Raw genomic sequence first — 16,794 nt, 5'->3', positions numbered from 1 at the left:
AAATTTTTTGTTTTCTATTTATATAGAAGAACACATATACTTTAAAGAATCACAAAAGAAAATATTGCTGAGTAAATATATAAGCATATATATGTATATAAATAAAATATGGTTAAACTTACACATGTTTAATGTATTGAAATTATGGATTTCTATATCAACATATAGAGTTCTTAAAATTTTTTAAAGAATTATTTTATTGAACTTTATTTATTTATGTATTAATTTATTTTAGTTTGACCAGAGAGGGACAGAGAGAGAGAGAAAGAGGGAAAGCAAGAAAGCACGCGTCAGGTCCTGGATTTGAACTGCCATTGGCCATGTGGGAATACAGCACCCTTAACTACCACGCCACCTGCTGGTCCCAATTTCTTAAATTTTTAACTGTTTCATAGGATGCTAGCATATGAGTTGTTTTTAATAAAATCCCAAAAGATGGATGTTTCTTATTCATGTTTTTAATATTATTACAAACAGTGCTACTATAAATACTCAGTAACATTTTTCAGCACTTACTAACGTATATTTTTAGATAAATTTTTTTGAAGAGGTTTTTGCTATAGGGCACATGCCTTCACTAGAGAAAAAGAGCGAGACAGAGAGACAGAAAGCGAGAAATCACCCCCCAGGGGGATTGCCACGCCGCAGTCTCTTCTCCTCCATTCTCCTCCTGGGATCTTGAGCATGCATGCACATGTGCCTGGTGTGAGTTTAAGCCACCGAGTCTGGGACTTGAACTGCAGTCGACTACATGGGAGTCCAGCAACATAGCCATTAAGCCACTGCTGGTCCCTAAATTTAAAAAATTATTTATTTATTTAATTTCATTTGTTACTATTATTAGTTTTTTAATGTGACCAGATAGAAACAGAGAGAAAGAGAAACCGAGAAAGCAAGACTCCAGGTCCGGGACTTGAACGTGGTCAGCCATGTGGGAATCCAGCACCTCTAACCACCACACCACCTGCTGGCACCTATGTAAATTTTTTAAAGTGAATTTGCTTAGTCAAAGGGTATGTGTATATTTTTTTTAAATCACGAATGTATGCCAAGTTGCTCTTCAAAAAGGTTATGCCTTTATTAATAGGATATAAACATGTCCTTTTTTTCATACCTTTTGTGATGTGATTATTATGAGGCTTTTAAGTATTTGACATTGCAATTAGTGAAAACTTATTTTTTGTAGTTTTAATTTGCTTGTCTTTGGTTATGTCTGAAGCTAATCATGTGCCTATTGGACATACTCTTTGTATCAGTTCATATTCAGTTTATTTAGCCATTATTACTTGGATTACTTATCTTTTTAAAAAAAAATGTTTTTACCATAGGGTGCATGTCCCAGAGAGAGAGATAGAGATAGAGAGAGAGAGAGAGAGAGAGACAGTGAGAAAGAAAGTGAGAAGTCACCCCTCAGGGGGATAGCCATGCTATAGTCCATTCTCCTCTTGTGATTTTGGGCATGTCTGCGCATGCATCTAGTGTGATTTTCAAGCCACTAGGATTCAAACCTCAGTCAGCTATGTGGGAGTCCAGTACCATAGCCACCACGCCACCTGCTGGCCTCGGATTATTTATCTTTTTTTATGTCAATTTGTAAGAGCCTATTATATTTGGGAGAATTTTGCTCTTTATTTCTCATATGACTTGTAGATATTTTTCTCAGAATTGTCCTTCACATTTTTGACATTGTTCATTATATTTTTTGCAAAGTAGTCAGGGTATTACATTTTTTTTTTTTTCCAGAAGGCACATACACTTGAGAGAGAGAGAGAGAGACAGAGAGACAGAGAGAGAGAGAGAGAGAACTCCCCTAAGGGCCATGGTCACACTACAATCCCTTTTCTTCCATTTCTCCTTCCTTTCAAGATTTTGGACACACATACACATGCATCTAGCCTGTTTTTGAAGCCAGTGGGTCCAGGAATTGCACCTTGCAGTAATTCATGTAGAGTTCAGCTCCCTTAACCACTAGGCCATTAGTTAGCCTCTGTTGAACGTATTTTAAGTAAAAACAATTTTGAATAAGTATTAACATTTTTTATCCCTGGTTCAAATTATTTTCTTTATAGCTTTAAAATATTGCACAGTATTCAGCCACATTAGAGGGTATCAGTAATACTTTATATCAACTAATTAGTTCATAAATTAGCATTTTCCTTAATTTTGATTCTAACTTTAAAAAGATGATTAAATAAATTTCATTTTCATGTATCTTATGCTATTTAGCTAAAAAATATTTCTTTTTCAGTGTTCTACCCAAGAGTTCTTCTTGATTGTTAAAACTTTGTGTCATCTGAAGTCAGAATTTCAAGCATTAATACCTGCAGTTAATTCGCATATCCAGTCAGACTTGCTTCGGACATTAATTTTAGAAATTCCTGAACTCCTCAGTCCAGTGGACCATTACTTAAAGATACTTAATGAACAAGCTGCCAAGTAAGTACCAGACCTTCAATTCTTCCTTTCCAGCTGTGAACATAATTTATTTGCCACATGATGTATGAAATTTTAAAAAATGGTAATTTATTTAGTTTATTTATCATTATTATTATTTTAAATTTGCTACAGGGTACGTGTGCTCTCCAGAGAGAGACAGAGAGAGAGAAAGTGAGAAATCAAGTTGCCAGATCTGGGACTGAACCTCAGTCGGCCATGTTAGGAGTCCAGCCCTTTAACAACCTCATCACCTGTTAGCTCCCCAATGTGTGAATTTTTTAATCTTTACTAAAATAACATAGAAATTATGTGAGTTCAGATGTAATTGGGAAAGTGACTGGATAGTAAGAGGTTTACTTTGGGTCTGGAAGTAACACTTTGCTGTCTAAACTTGAGCAGTTCACCACCTAGCACAGGTATAGCACTGTCCCAGGTATTACATGGTAAATAAATAACTCCCAGGTAAAGCCAAGTAGTAGCAGTTTACTAACTCCAAAACCATGTGAAATGGTGTTTTGTACTTACTTCCTAGATATTCAAGATGGTCTGCCTTTTATTTAGAATCTGTAGAAGCAGTTACTCTTTAAAAGGTAGTCATTCCACGAAGCACTCTATATAAAAGAAAAAGGCGCCAGCCAATGATGTGGTGGTTAAGGCACCTGGATCCCATGTGGCCGAATATACATTTCAAGTCCTGTCTTGGTGTCTTGAAAAACACACTGGGTGTGTGGGCACACATGCTCAAAATCCCAAGAGGAGAATGCAGGAAAAGGGATTGTGGTGTGGCCATCCCCCTAGGGGGTGCTTTCCCACTACCCACCTCTCTGTTTCTGGTGAGAGCGTGCACCCTATAGCAAATTGTGTTTTTTTTGAAGAAGAAGTTTTTGCTATAGGGTGCGTGAGCTTGCCAAACAGACACAGAGAGACAGAAAGTGAGAAATCACCCCCTGGGGGAGGCCCACGCTGCAATCCTTTCTTTTCCATTCTCCTCTTGGGATCTTGGGCATGCACGCATGCACACGTGCCTGGCATGAGTTTAAGCCACAGGGTCTGGGACACAAACCCCCTATAGCAAATTTTTAAAAGTAAATAAATAAAAGAAAAAAGATTTGACATTTACATTTGTCTTTTTTTCTGAATAGGCAAACTACACATATTTAATTATATCTCTTGGTTTCACTGTGGGAATTCTGAACTTGCAAAGTGAAAATGATTTATGGTAATTTTGTCTGTGCTCAGAGGTTAAGAAATGTACCCATAAATATTTAGTGGCAGAGCTGGAATTAGAACCACATTAGAGAGAGACAGAGAGACAGAGAGAGAGAGAGAGAGAGAACTCCCCTAAGGGCCATGGTCACACTACAATCCCTTTTCTTCCATTTCTCCTTCCTTTCAAGATTTTGGACACACATACACATGCATCTAGCCTGTTTTTGAAGCCAGTGGGTCCAGGAATTGCACCTTGCAGTAATTCATGTAGAGTTCAGCTCCCTTAACCACTAGGCCATTAGTTAGCCTCTGTTGAACGTATTTTAAGTAAAAACAATTTTGAATAAGTATTAACATTTTTTATCCCTGGTTCAAATTATTTTCTTTATAGCTTTAAAATATTGCACAGTATTCAGCCACATTAGAGGGTATCAGTAATACTTTATATCAACTAATTAGTTCATAAATTAGCATTTTCCTTAATTTTGATTCTAACTTTAAAAAGATGATTAAATAAATTTCATTTTCATGTATCTTATGCTATTTAGGTAAAAAATATTTCTTTTTCAGTGTTCTACCCAAGAGTTCTTCTTGATTGTTAAAACTTTGTGTCATCTGAAGTCAGAATTTCAAGCATTAATACCTGCAGTTAATTCGCATATCCAGTCAGACTTGCTTCGGACATTAATTTTAGAAATTCCTGAACTCCTCAGTCCAGTGGACCATTACTTAAAGATACTTAATGAACAAGCTGCCAAGTAAGTACCAGACCTTCAATTCTTCCTTTCCAGCTGTGAACATAATTTATTTGCCACATGATGTATGAAATTTTAAAAAATGGTAATTTATTTAGTTTATTTATCATTATTATTATTTTAAATTTGCTACAGGGTACGTGTGCTCTCCAGAGAGAGACAGAGAGAGAGAAAGTGAGAAATCAAGTTGCCAGATCTGGGACTGAACCTCAGTCGGCCATGTTAGGAGTCCAGCCCTTTAACAACCTCATCACCTGTTAGCTCCCCAATGTGTGAATTTTTTAATCTTTACTAAAATAACATAGAAATTATGTGAGTTCAGATGTAATTGGGAAAGTGACTGGATAGTAAGAGGTTTACTTTGGGTCTGGAAGTAACACTTTGCTGTCTAAACTTGAGCAGTTCACCACCTAGCACAGGTATAGCACTGTCCCAGGTATTACATGGTAAATAAATAACTCCCAGGTAAAGCCAAGTAGTAGCAGTTTACTAACTCCAAAACCATGTGAAATGGTGTTTTGTACTTACTTCCTAGATATTCAAGATGGTCTGCCTTTTATTTAGAATCTGTAGAAGCAGTTACTCTTTAAAAGGTAGTCATTCCACGAAGCACTCTATATAAAAGAAAAAGGCGCCAGCCAATGATGTGGTGGTTAAGGCACCTGGATCCCATGTGGCCGAATATACATTTCAAGTCCTGTCTTGGTGTCTTGAAAAACACACTGGGTGTGTGGGCACACATGCTCAAAATCCCAAGAGGAGAATGCAGGAAAAGGGATTGTGGTGTGGCCATCCCCCTAGGGGGTGCTTTCCCACTACCCACCTCTCTGTTTCTGGTGAGAGCGTGCACCCTATAGCAAATTGTGTTTTTTTTGAAGAAGAAGTTTTTGCTATAGGGTGCGTGAGCTTGCCAAACAGACACAGAGAGACAGAAAGTGAGAAATCACCCCCTGGGGGATGGCCACGCTGCAATCCTTTCTTTTCCATTCTCCTCTTGGGATCTTGGGCATGCACGCATGCACACGTGCCTGGCATGAGTTTAAGCCACAGGGTCTGGGACACAAACCCCCTATAGCAAATTTTTAAAAGTAAATAAATAAAAGAAAAAAGATTTGACATTTACATTTGTCTTTTTTTCTGAATAGGCAAACTACACATATTTAATTATATCTCTTGGTTTCACTGTGGGAATTCTGAACTTGCAAAGTGAAAATGATTTATGGTAATTTTGTCTGTGCTCAGAGGTTAAGAAATGTACCCATAAATATTTAGTGGCAGAGCTGGAATTAGAACCACATTTCCCTGACTTTCAACCCTTCGGTTTTTCATTATACTATGAAAAATAATTGATAACTGATCTAATTAATATGATTTGATATATGTGTTTTCATTTTTTAGAATTGGGGATAAAACTGAATTATTCAAAGACCTTTCTGATTTCCCCTTAATAAAAAAAAGGAAGGATGAAATTCAAGAAGTTACTGACAAGATCCAAATACATTTGCTGGAAATACGAAAAATACTAAAAAATCCTTCTGCACAGTATGTAACAGTATCAGGACAGGAGGTAATGTCAAGCATACTTTTATTTTGCATTAGTTTTCTTCAAGTAGAAAAGCTATTTTAAAATGTGAATCAAGATCTGAGGATAGAATATAAATGTCATCCCCTCCCCCAAATTATCTGTTTTGTTCTTTAAAAATATGTTGTTCTAACTCGTCTTGATAAGAATTATTCTCATGATGGCATTTTATTAGTGTCATGGTAAAGTAATGCCACTTAATGTTACATGCGTTTTAGTGTTATCCGCTGAAATTATATTATAGAAAACCTTGATTATTGCAAATAGTTACTTTTAGAATTCATTTGTTCTAGATCCAGGAAAGAGAAGTGAGTCTTTGATCTCTAGCTTACAGATGGTGAAATTATACAAAGTGGACCGTTGCTGTTGATAGAATCCCTCGGTGATTAAATGGCAGAACTTCCTTTTGAAGTTAGCATGAGTATGCTGCTAGAAAAACAGAAAGCTAAAAACCCAAATCTACAGTGAAAATCCACATCTAGTGGTCTTTCATAAGTTTATGGTGTTATTTAAAATGTGTTTTTTGGGATGTGTACTTCTGTTTTAAGTTTGGTATTCATGTCCAAATGAGAATCAGAAAAGGAAGAGCTATGCTTTTTAGGTATGGACGTTACCTTTTGGTCCTATTCTTTGTCTTGAGGCATACTACTTCTAGATCTTATGTTTCATAATATATGAAGATTTCAACTGAGGAAATTTGAGAAATTCTACTTCACTAAAATAGCAAATTTGAAATTTATTAATGATTTTTATAGGATGAACATTTTATTTAGGCTTTTTTTTTGGTGAGGTTTTTTGTTATAGGGCACATGCGCTCGCCAGACAGACAGAGACAGAGAGACAGAAAGCAAGAAATCACCCCCCCAGGGGGAATGGCACGCCGCAATCCCTTCTCCTCCATTCTCCTCTCGGGATCTTGGGCATGCATGCACACATGCCCAGCGTGAGTTTAAGCCACTGGGTCCAGGACTTGAACCGCGGTGGACTACATGGGAGTCCAGCGACATAGCCATTACACTAACTGCTGGTTCCAACATTTTATTTAGGATTTTTAAAAATACTTTTATTTTTGATGGGGAAAAGCTGAATTGCCATTCACACTTAAATTTTTATATTGCTTCATGTGTTTTTCTAAAAGATTGTTGGCTGTATGGTTATTTGAAATAAAAAGCTCTGCAGTGAGTGATAATCTTCTTTAAAATGATTATTTATCTCAGGCCATTTAATAGATTTAACCATTGATTACTTGAGCATGTCTTCTAGACTGAAATTATTAAGATGTCTTAGGCAGACATTTCATAATGCATTCCGCTTAAAGCTCTTAAGGCAGATAAATGATTTAGCAGTATGTACACTTCTGTTTATCTTTCAATAGGAAAACACTGAATGTTTAATTATGTCTCTTGTATGTTTCAAGCAGTCATGACCATGAAAAAAGTGATCTGAGGAGCACTCTTCTGGCTATTTGTTAAAACCAGATGAGCAAAACTTCTTTAATAATATATATATATATACACACATATACATATTATACATGTATATATATATTTTTTGAGATGTTTTTGCTGTAGGGCACGTGCACTCACCAGAAAGACAGAGAGAGACAGAAAGTGAGAAATCATCCCCAGGGGGGATGGCCATGCCCCAATCCCTTCTCCTCCATTCTCCTCTTGGGATCTTGGGCACGCACGCACACACGCCCGGCATGAGTTTAAGCCACTGGGTCCAGGGCTCGAACTGCGGTCAATTACATGGGAGTCCAGCGACATAACCATTATGCCAACAGCTGGTCTGTTTTAATTAATGTTATTAATAAAAGATACGTAGTGGGAAAGCAACTACTTGGCATTACAGTAAGAAATGCTGAGTGTAGGTGTTAGTTCTACTACTTACATGCTGTACGTCTAGACCATGGGAGAGTCATCTGGGAGACTATTGTGGAGGTCAGTTAAGTTAAAATACTTGCAAGTGCTTTCTAGACATACAGCACTATGTTAATGCTACTCATATAATAACAGTAATAGTGAAATAGTTACTATTTTTCAAGTACTGGTACAAGTCCAGAATGGTGCTAAGTGCTCTAGACAGACTTCTTTTAAATTGTTTTTTAAATAGTTTGTTTTGCTATAGAGTGCATTCACTCACTAGAGAGACAGAGAGATCCAGAGAAACAGAAAGTGACAAATCACCCCCTGGGGGGATGGCCACGCCACAATCCTTTCTCCTTCATTCTCCTTTCAGAAATTTGGGCACACGCACACACATACCCAGTGTGAATTTCAAGCCTCTGAGTCCAGGACTTGAACCGCGGTTGATCACTTGGAAATGCAGCTATGTAACCATTATGCCATCTGCTGGTCCCCTTATTTAATTCTTATAACATCACGAAAAGTGTTTATTCCAGTTTTATTGGGAAGAAAACCAAGGTTTGGAGAAGTTAGATAGTTGCCCGATGTCAGAAGCCCTGTTCTAGTCTGGGTTCTGCCTGACCCAGCTTTTCTACCTTATCATTATTTTCTTCCACTCACAAGTATTAACACAAGGGATTATCAGCACCTCGGAGCTCACTTGATAAATGAAGACATTTTAGAGCTCATACTATTAAAACATGTTTATATATTTAAAATTATTGATGATAACATGTATGATTAAGCTACTATGCAGTATATCCTAGATGGGAAATCATATTTTGTATGCTGTGACGATGCTCAGAGAATGAATGTTAATTAATTAATTAATTAAAAAATGTTTCAGAAGAAAATTACAGTGCACTTGTCACTAGATTTTAGCTCTATCTATATTTTTAGTTTAAAGTATTTTGTGAATAAATAAAGTGCGGAAAAAAAAGTTTAGTATGGAAGGGAGAGAGGGGAAATGGGAAGGAAAAAACAAGTAAAAATATGCTTAGTTGACAAAAAGTGAGGAGCTATTTGCTGATAAGTTACAGAGTACTATTTTTGACTTGACTGACATGATGGTATTTGTGCTGAAAAAAGATATGTTGTACACTGTAAAGATGTGATTAAATGTAAATAAATTAATTAGTTTAAAAAAAGAAATGAACACTTCCCAAAAAAGAGAAAAGAATAATGATAAAGTTAAAATAAAATGATTCTTTCTTGGAGAGTTGGTTTTTTTTTTTTTTGTTATAGGGTGCATACGCTTGCCAGAAAGAGAGAGAGAGAGAGAGAGAGAGAGAATCAGAGAGATAGAAAGTGAGAAATCACCCCCCCCGCCCCCCCAAGGGAGATGGCCACGCCGCAATCCCTTCTCCACCATTTTCCTCTCAGTATCTTGGGCATGCACACATGCGTGCCCAGAGTGAGTTTACACCACTGGGTCTAGGACTCAAACCGTGGTCAACTATATGGGAGTCCAGTGACATAGCCATTACGCCAACTGCTGGTCCCAAAATAAAATGATTCTTTTAAAAAAAAAAAAAAGGCAAAAAAAAAAGGACAGCATGGAGATCAGTAACTGTGTTGTTTTACATATGATTAGCAGTGAGATAAGTTGTCTTCTCATTCTTCTACCTTTATAAGGTTAAAGTGTTGAGTTTGAGGGAAGAAATGTCTTAGTTATTAATAGTTAGATGTGCTCTTGTTGGTTTCTAACAACTTCAAGAATTTTAGTAGTACATTAATACAGAATTATTTTAAATTTTTTTTTGAGAATTGTTGATTCTCTTCATTTAAACACCAAATGAATTATAAGTAGTCAGGATCATTATAATCAAATTCTTTTTTTAGAAAATGACCTAAAGTTATGAGCAAATTGTTTAGGGATACTTAAAGGGCTAAGAATAGTTCCATCAAATGCTGAGAAGTGAGGGAGGCAGGGAGGAAAACTCTTTATCTTCTGTGGGCATGTGTTTCTTATTTTATACTCTTCTGTTCAGTCTTGACCTTTTCTTTCCGTTCGTATGGCTTTGTAATACTTTTTAAAGTCCAGATAGCAGCGCTATGTGATAGCAGCCTGATGGATCTTGTTATTACTAAGGTTAACATATAAATGTGCCAGACTGTCAAGCCACTGTGCTTTTCACAGCACTAATTTTTCATCTTTGTTCTCAGATTTTTATACAGTCATTAGAATACTAAGCCTCACTGTTTGGGCCCTTGGTGTCTCTGGCTCTGAAAATTCTGGTTCACAAAAAACTAATAAAAAGAGAAACTTATGTAGCTTTTTGTAGTTCATTGCTTCTGTGACACTATCATATTTTATGAATATGGGGAACTATTTCTTAATGTTGAGTCAAATATGATTTTGACATAGTATTTAGATTTAGGACAGCCGTGATAAGTCTTATTATTCTTTATTTAATAAATTATTTTTAATTAATTAATTTTACTTTCATTCACTGAGCATAGTCACAGCATACAAAATGTGATTTCCCATCCAAAATATACTGCATAGTGGCTTAATCATGCATGTTATCGTCAATAATTTTCCATTGCTAGTTTCATATATGTATTTCTCCCCTCTCCCCCATTTCTCACCCTCTGCCTTTTCTCAACCTCCTCCCACACTATCTCAGGTGTCTACAGTCGCTTCCCATTCTTTTTATTCCCCTATGTTTTATTGATTCACAAGATATCTTAAATAATCTAACTACTTTCAATAGCAAGGTCAGCTGATATATACATAGCTGAATGAATATACTATAATGTAGTATATTGCTGTAGTATATATAGTATAATGCTATATAGCTCATTAAGTAGGTATTTTTAAATATATTTTTTAATTTCAAGAGAAGCAGTTTTAATTTTAATAAATCAAAATAAAAGAAATGCTAAGGAACTTTACCTAAAACTTAAAGCCAGGAACAGGAAACAGGTTAGGATTCTGTTCAGATAGTAGGTACCTGAACCCATCAGCAGTTCGAGACAGGACAAAAATCCTTAAATCGGGAAAACAAAGCCTAGAAGAAAATTAGTAATGTTTTAGACAAAAGTCATAAAATTCTATTTCACCAGTTCAGTCTCATGTACTTAATCTTTTGTTGTGGTCTGATCTTAGCAATTAAATTTTGGGATATAATATTTAACTTCAGACTTGTCCCTAGGATTAAGTTGGTCATTTTCTTAGTTGTTTTTGAACCTTTATTTCTGTGTGTCTCTATTAGTTCTCCTTGTATAGCAATCCCTTGGGAACTTTTTGGAGAGCTGGTCTGGTGTTGGTAAATTCTTTTAGGTTTTGTTTATCAGAGAATGTCCTTATCTTTTCTTCCCATATGAAAGATAATTTTGCCAGGTACAGTATTCTTGGTTGGAATTGCTATTCCCTTAACACTTTGAATATATTTTCCCATTCTTTCCTTGCTCACGTTGTTTCCAATTAGAGGTCCACTGTAACCTTGATGGGATATCCTTTGTAGGTAACTTGATGTTTCTTTCTTGCCAATCTCAGTACCTTGAATTTGTCTGTGGTTTTGGTCAATATGGCTATAATGTGTCTTGGAAAAGATCTTCTTGGGTTGATTCCATTTGAGGCCCTTTTTATTTCTTGGGTATGGATCTTTGAATGCCTTTCTAGGTTTGGAAAGTTTTCTTCCAGGATTTCATGGAATAGATTATCAATGCCCTATGAGTCTCTTTGCTTCTGGGATATCAATTATCTGGATGTTTGTATGTTTAATGGTATTTAGAATTTCTTGTTTATTATTCTCATTTTGGGGGGCAATTTTCTCAGTCTTCATGGTGGATTTTTCTAGGCCAGCGATTCTATCTTCCACATCTGAGATTTGATTTTCTGTTTGATCTAGTCTGCTTTTAATACTTTTGAGGGAGGTTTTGACTTCCTGTACAGCCTTCATCTCTAACAGTTCTGTCTGATTCTTTTTTATGGTGTATATTTCCTCTTTCAGATCTTGCAAAAACTTCCTCTCCTCCTGGAAGTCATCGGCTCCTTTCTCCTGCCTCTTCTGCAGTTTATTGTCTTTTCTTCCATCTCTGTTAGCTTTGTCATTATGAATATTCTAAATTCTTTTATCTGACATTTCCGTGAGTTTATTGTACTGTTTGAGGATGAAGAGGAGTTATTCTTTTCCCTTGGAGGAGAGGTATTTTCTCTTTTTTTTTTTTTCATATTTCTTTTCATTTCTTTCCTTTTTTTTTCTTTTGAGAGGTTTTTGCTATAGGGCACATGGACTTACCAGAAAGAGAGACAGAGACAGAAAATGAGGTATATGGCCATGGCACAATCCCTTCTTCATTCTCTTTTTGAGATTTTGGGCATGTATGCACACACACCTGGGCAGCATGCACACAGATGCAAGTCACCAGGTCCAAGAACTGAACCACAGTTGACTACATGTGAGTCCAGTGAAATAGCCATTACGCCAACTGCTGGTCCTTCTTTCTCATATTTCTTATGACCCTGTGGTGATTTCTGGTAATCTGATGGATTATGCATTTCTTCCTAAATCTTGAAGTTTAATCTGAGCTTTCAGAGGCGTGCAAGAGGAGATGATCTGTGATCTCTCTTCTGTTCTGTTTTTCACTCTTTGTGTGTCAGATTTAGTGGGTACAGTAGCGAAATATTCTGACCCTCATTGTATTCAGATGTTTGGTTACTGTTGACTTTGACCTGTCAAGACACTCAGTGCGTTGAGGTTGAGCAGCCAATGAATGAAGTTAAAGGAAAAAGGAAAAGAAATAGAGATGAGGAAAGAAGAAGAAAAAGAAAAGAATAAAAAGAAAGAAAAGACAATAAAAAAGATATTCTAATTTTAAAAAGCAAAAAATGAAAACTGTGTGATGCAGTTGTGCCACACCAAAGCAATATTTCACAGCCCAAGTTCAGTAGCCATCGCAGGGTTTGTGCCTTTCCCAAATGGAAGGGAAAAAGGCACAACTTAGCTCAATAAAAGAGGGACTTGAGAGCCCAGAGAATGCTTTACCTTAAAAAAAAAATGAAGACACAGGTAGACAGAGAGAGACAGAGAGAGACTAAAAGACAGAAGGATATGGAGGTAGCCCTACCCACTAGAAATGAATCTGGAGGGAGAAGTCTCAGTAGAATATCTTCATTTTTAGTCCCTGAAAGCAATATTTCACAGCTCAAGTTCAGTAGCCATCTCCCATATTGTTATTCTTAAAGGAAAAGGAAAGGAATATTGAGGGAAAAAAAAAATCCTTAGAAAAAAATGTTATGCGTAGTATATTAAAATATCTGTTTGGTATATTTAAAATGTGGAAAACCTTCCCTATAAAATCCTATCTCTCTATAAAACATATTTGAAAGTCCTTAAGACAGAGTGAGAAAAAAATGAGGGGACAGAGAAATAAGTGTGGTGTGAAGGAAAGAGAAAACAATTCCTGGGGTGACTTAAGAATCTCAACAAACCTGGCAAAGATTCCAGTCCAGTGATACTACAGGCTGTAGTTCAGGTAACAATATCTGACATTTAACTAAGACTGAACTGGATCCTGTGAGAATATGAGAGATTGCTAGGAGAATCAAGACAGATTTCTAACATCAACACCTGCGAAGCAAAGTTCAGAAACTATAGAACAGGGAAAGTTGTTATGAGAATTTTCTAAGATCTCTAGGCTATATGCTGTTTTCCAGTGTTCGTTAGTTTCTTTACATTATTTCTTTAGCAATAAAATCCTAAATAAAAGGTCTACCTGTTCCTTCATAAAATGGTTGAAAAGGGTAGAAAGATATTTTTCTATCCTATAGCTAGTATAGAGGAGAAAAAAGCTAGCTGACAGTTCTAAAGAGGAATGGACTGAAAACCAGAGGGCCACTGAAAGGGAAAAGAGAACACACAGGATCAGCACCTACCTGAGGCTATGACTGCAGGGGTTTAGTAAACAGGAGGTCCATGTAGGCTTTCCTGACTGACACTCTGTTTTCTTTCTGTGTGTGTGTGTGTGCGTGTATATGTGTATGTTTTAATTTGCCAGAGGATACTTGAGTGAGAAAACAACCCCTCCCCAATGTGGCCTAGTCACACCACAGTCCCATAGTCCCTTCACTTCCATTCTTCTCTCGGGATTTTGGGCATGCATGCACATGGGCCTGACATAGTTTACAAGCTGGCAGTCTGGAATTTGAACCATGTAGTTGGCCATGTGGAATCCAGTCGCCTTAAACACTATGCTACCAGCTGGCCCACTCACTATTTCCGAAACTCTGTGATGGCTCGCTGGAGCTATCATGGTCCTTAGAGATCTTCGGTGCTTACAGATTGAAGAGCTGCATTATAGACTGTTCCCAAGGTGCTCCTGGTTTTTGTCGACTTCCTTTCAGAATTGCCACTGCCCCTTAGGCAGTGACTCCTGTGGGCTCTGTTAGTCATAATGGATCTGGGTGTATCTTTTCAAGTATCAGTGCTGCAATGTTTTCCTGAGTTTTGCTGTTTGCCTTTGGCATAGCTCGTCCAGAATTATTTTATAAAAAGATTAATGTGTCTTCTCAAACAGCAGTATTATTTAGTCTAGTTTGTGATTTCAACTTTCCCATTGATGTATTTATTTTGTAGGGCTTTTATTCAGTTATTTTTTTGTGGTGAAGGGGTCTTTACTTTTAGAATCTTTACTATTAACTATTCAGCTGGGTGTGGCAGATTTGAAACTATTAACTTCTCTCTATACAAGAGGATGTTAGTTCCAGAATTTTTGCTAAATATGAAAATTCCTAAAATTAGCTATTCAGTTCTATTATAAGAATGTGACAGCTACATTTTTCTTCTGAATGAAATAAAAACCTCAAGAACTAGGTTGATACTGCTAGTAATATGAATATTATACATATATAAAGTTAAATGCATGTGAATATTATAAAATTGGTAAGTATGAGAAAGTTCTAGAGCTATCTCAAAATTAATAACAGCCATAGAGCTTTTAGGTTCTGTTCTACACCAAATAGATTTTTAAAAATGTGTTTAAATAAAACACTGAATTCAATTGTAGTATTATAGGGATGAGAGCACACTGAGAAGAGATTTATGTGTGTAATACACATATATATACACACAAATATATTTATATGTATTTATTTTTACATTATATATATACATATATATATATGATGCTAAAAATGAAAGGAACAATACAAAAACTTGACTTTACTTGCTTTCTGGCTAATTTCAGAGATGATTCCTTGTAGAACCTAGTTGGCTCTGTAAAGATATGGTTTATAAAAGTGGAAACTCTTATTGAGGGATAAATATCTTCCTGTCATAGCAATTGGGTAACTTTCCTTATGGGAATACTCTTACAGCATTTAGGTTCTTGATTAAAAAGCTATTACTAAATATAGCTCTTCTGTTTAAAATAGGGGAAGGGCCAAACTTAAACTACTATAACATCTAATAATTGGCTATTTTAAGATTTTATGTACATTAGAAATTCAGTCTTATTTGAGTAATTCTCAAGCTAAATGGATACTCAGGCCTGGCATGGTGGCACGGTGGTTGAGGCGCTGGTTTCCCATTGGTCAATCATGGTTCGAGTATCAGACCCGGCAGCTTGCTTTCTCACTTTCCCTCTCTCTCTGGTCAAATTAAAAAATAATAATAATAAATAAAATTAAATAAATTCTTAAAAAAAGACAAATTGCCACTAATAAATGAAAAGGAATTATGAGTGGAAAAATCATTATTCGCAGTATGCACATAATATTATAAACATTAAATCACTGAGTTATATAATTTATTACAGACTTTTTACTCAATGTAATTTCTACTTTTTACCAAGTATTAAAACCGTAATTAATAATATTTGGCTATATTGACATATAAAATCTTTCCCAAGAACAATACTGGATTTACTTTGAGTATTTGGAACAATATTTATTAAACTATTGTATCTCAATTTTTCTCTCTTTTTTTTGAGAGTTTTTTTTTCTGCTATAGGGCGTGTGCGCTCTCCAGACAGAGAGAGACAGAGAGACAGAAAGCCAGAAACAACCCCCAGGGGGATGGCCACGTTGCAATCTCTTCTCCTTCATTCTCCTCTCAGGATCTTGGGCACGCACGCACATGCACCTGGCATGAGTTTTAAGCCACCGGGTCTGGGACTCGAACCGCAGTCAACTACATGGGAGTCCAGCGACATAGCCATTACTTTAACTCCTGGTCCCAAACTATTGTATCTCAATTTTGAGGAAGCTTTTCAAAAATATGGGGCCAGCAGATGGTATGGTAGTTAAGGCAATAGACTCTCACATGGCTGACCATGGTTCAAGTCCTGAATCCAGCACTTGAAAATCACATCTGACATGATTGTGTGCCCAAAATTCTGAGAGGAGACCAGAGGAGAAGGGTTTGCAGTGTAGCCATCTTCCCTGGGGGGCTGATTTCTCAATTCCCTCTCTCTATTTCTGTCTCTCTCTGGCAAGCACACACACCTTATGACAAAAATACTTAAAGAAAACAAATATATATGTATTGGGTCATCAGGAGTGTCATGACACACTTTTGCATAGAAAAACACGTCATGACTTTCCCAACACCTAATATAATCGTGGGCCAGCAGGTAGTGTGGAGGTTAAGAGGGCAGGATCCCACATGGCCAAGTGTGCAGTTCAAGTTCCAGACCCGGTGGCTTGAAATTCACTCCAGATGTGAGTGCATGCATGCCCAAAATCCCAAGAGAAGACTGGAGGAGAGGGGATTGCAGTGTGTCCATCTCCCCAGGGGGTGATTTCTCACTTTCCTTCTCTCTTGCTCTCTCTGTCTTTGGTGAGTACACATGCCCTATAGCAAAAACTAAAAAAGGTTTATATATAATATATCACACACACACACACACACACATAAAACGATAAAATGTTTAATCATGTAAATGTCTAACTGTTCAT

The 16,794-nt window shown here is 36.5% G+C and overlaps 1 protein-coding gene across 1 annotated transcript in view; it reads left to right on the top strand.

Annotated features, from left to right (window-relative positions):
- Positions 1 to 16,794, top strand: part of MSH3 (mutS homolog 3) — a gene marked incomplete in the record, with an annotated part of 248,405 nt that overhangs the window by 125,530 nt on the left and 106,081 nt on the right. The window contains 2 exon segments of the mRNA XM_014585921.2: positions 2,249 to 2,436; positions 5,799 to 5,967. Coding sequence (XP_014441407.1) covers positions 2,249 to 2,436; positions 5,799 to 5,967 — 357 coding nt within the window.

This window comes from Tupaia chinensis, unplaced genomic scaffold, assembly GCF_000334495.1.
Source record: "Tupaia chinensis unplaced genomic scaffold, TupChi_1.0 Scaffold000099_1, whole genome shotgun sequence".
NCBI classification, from domain to species: Eukaryota; Metazoa; Chordata; class Mammalia; order Scandentia; family Tupaiidae; genus Tupaia; species Tupaia belangeri.
Note: the sequence above shows the minus strand (reverse complement) of the source record. Positions and strands in the feature narration are given on the sequence as shown.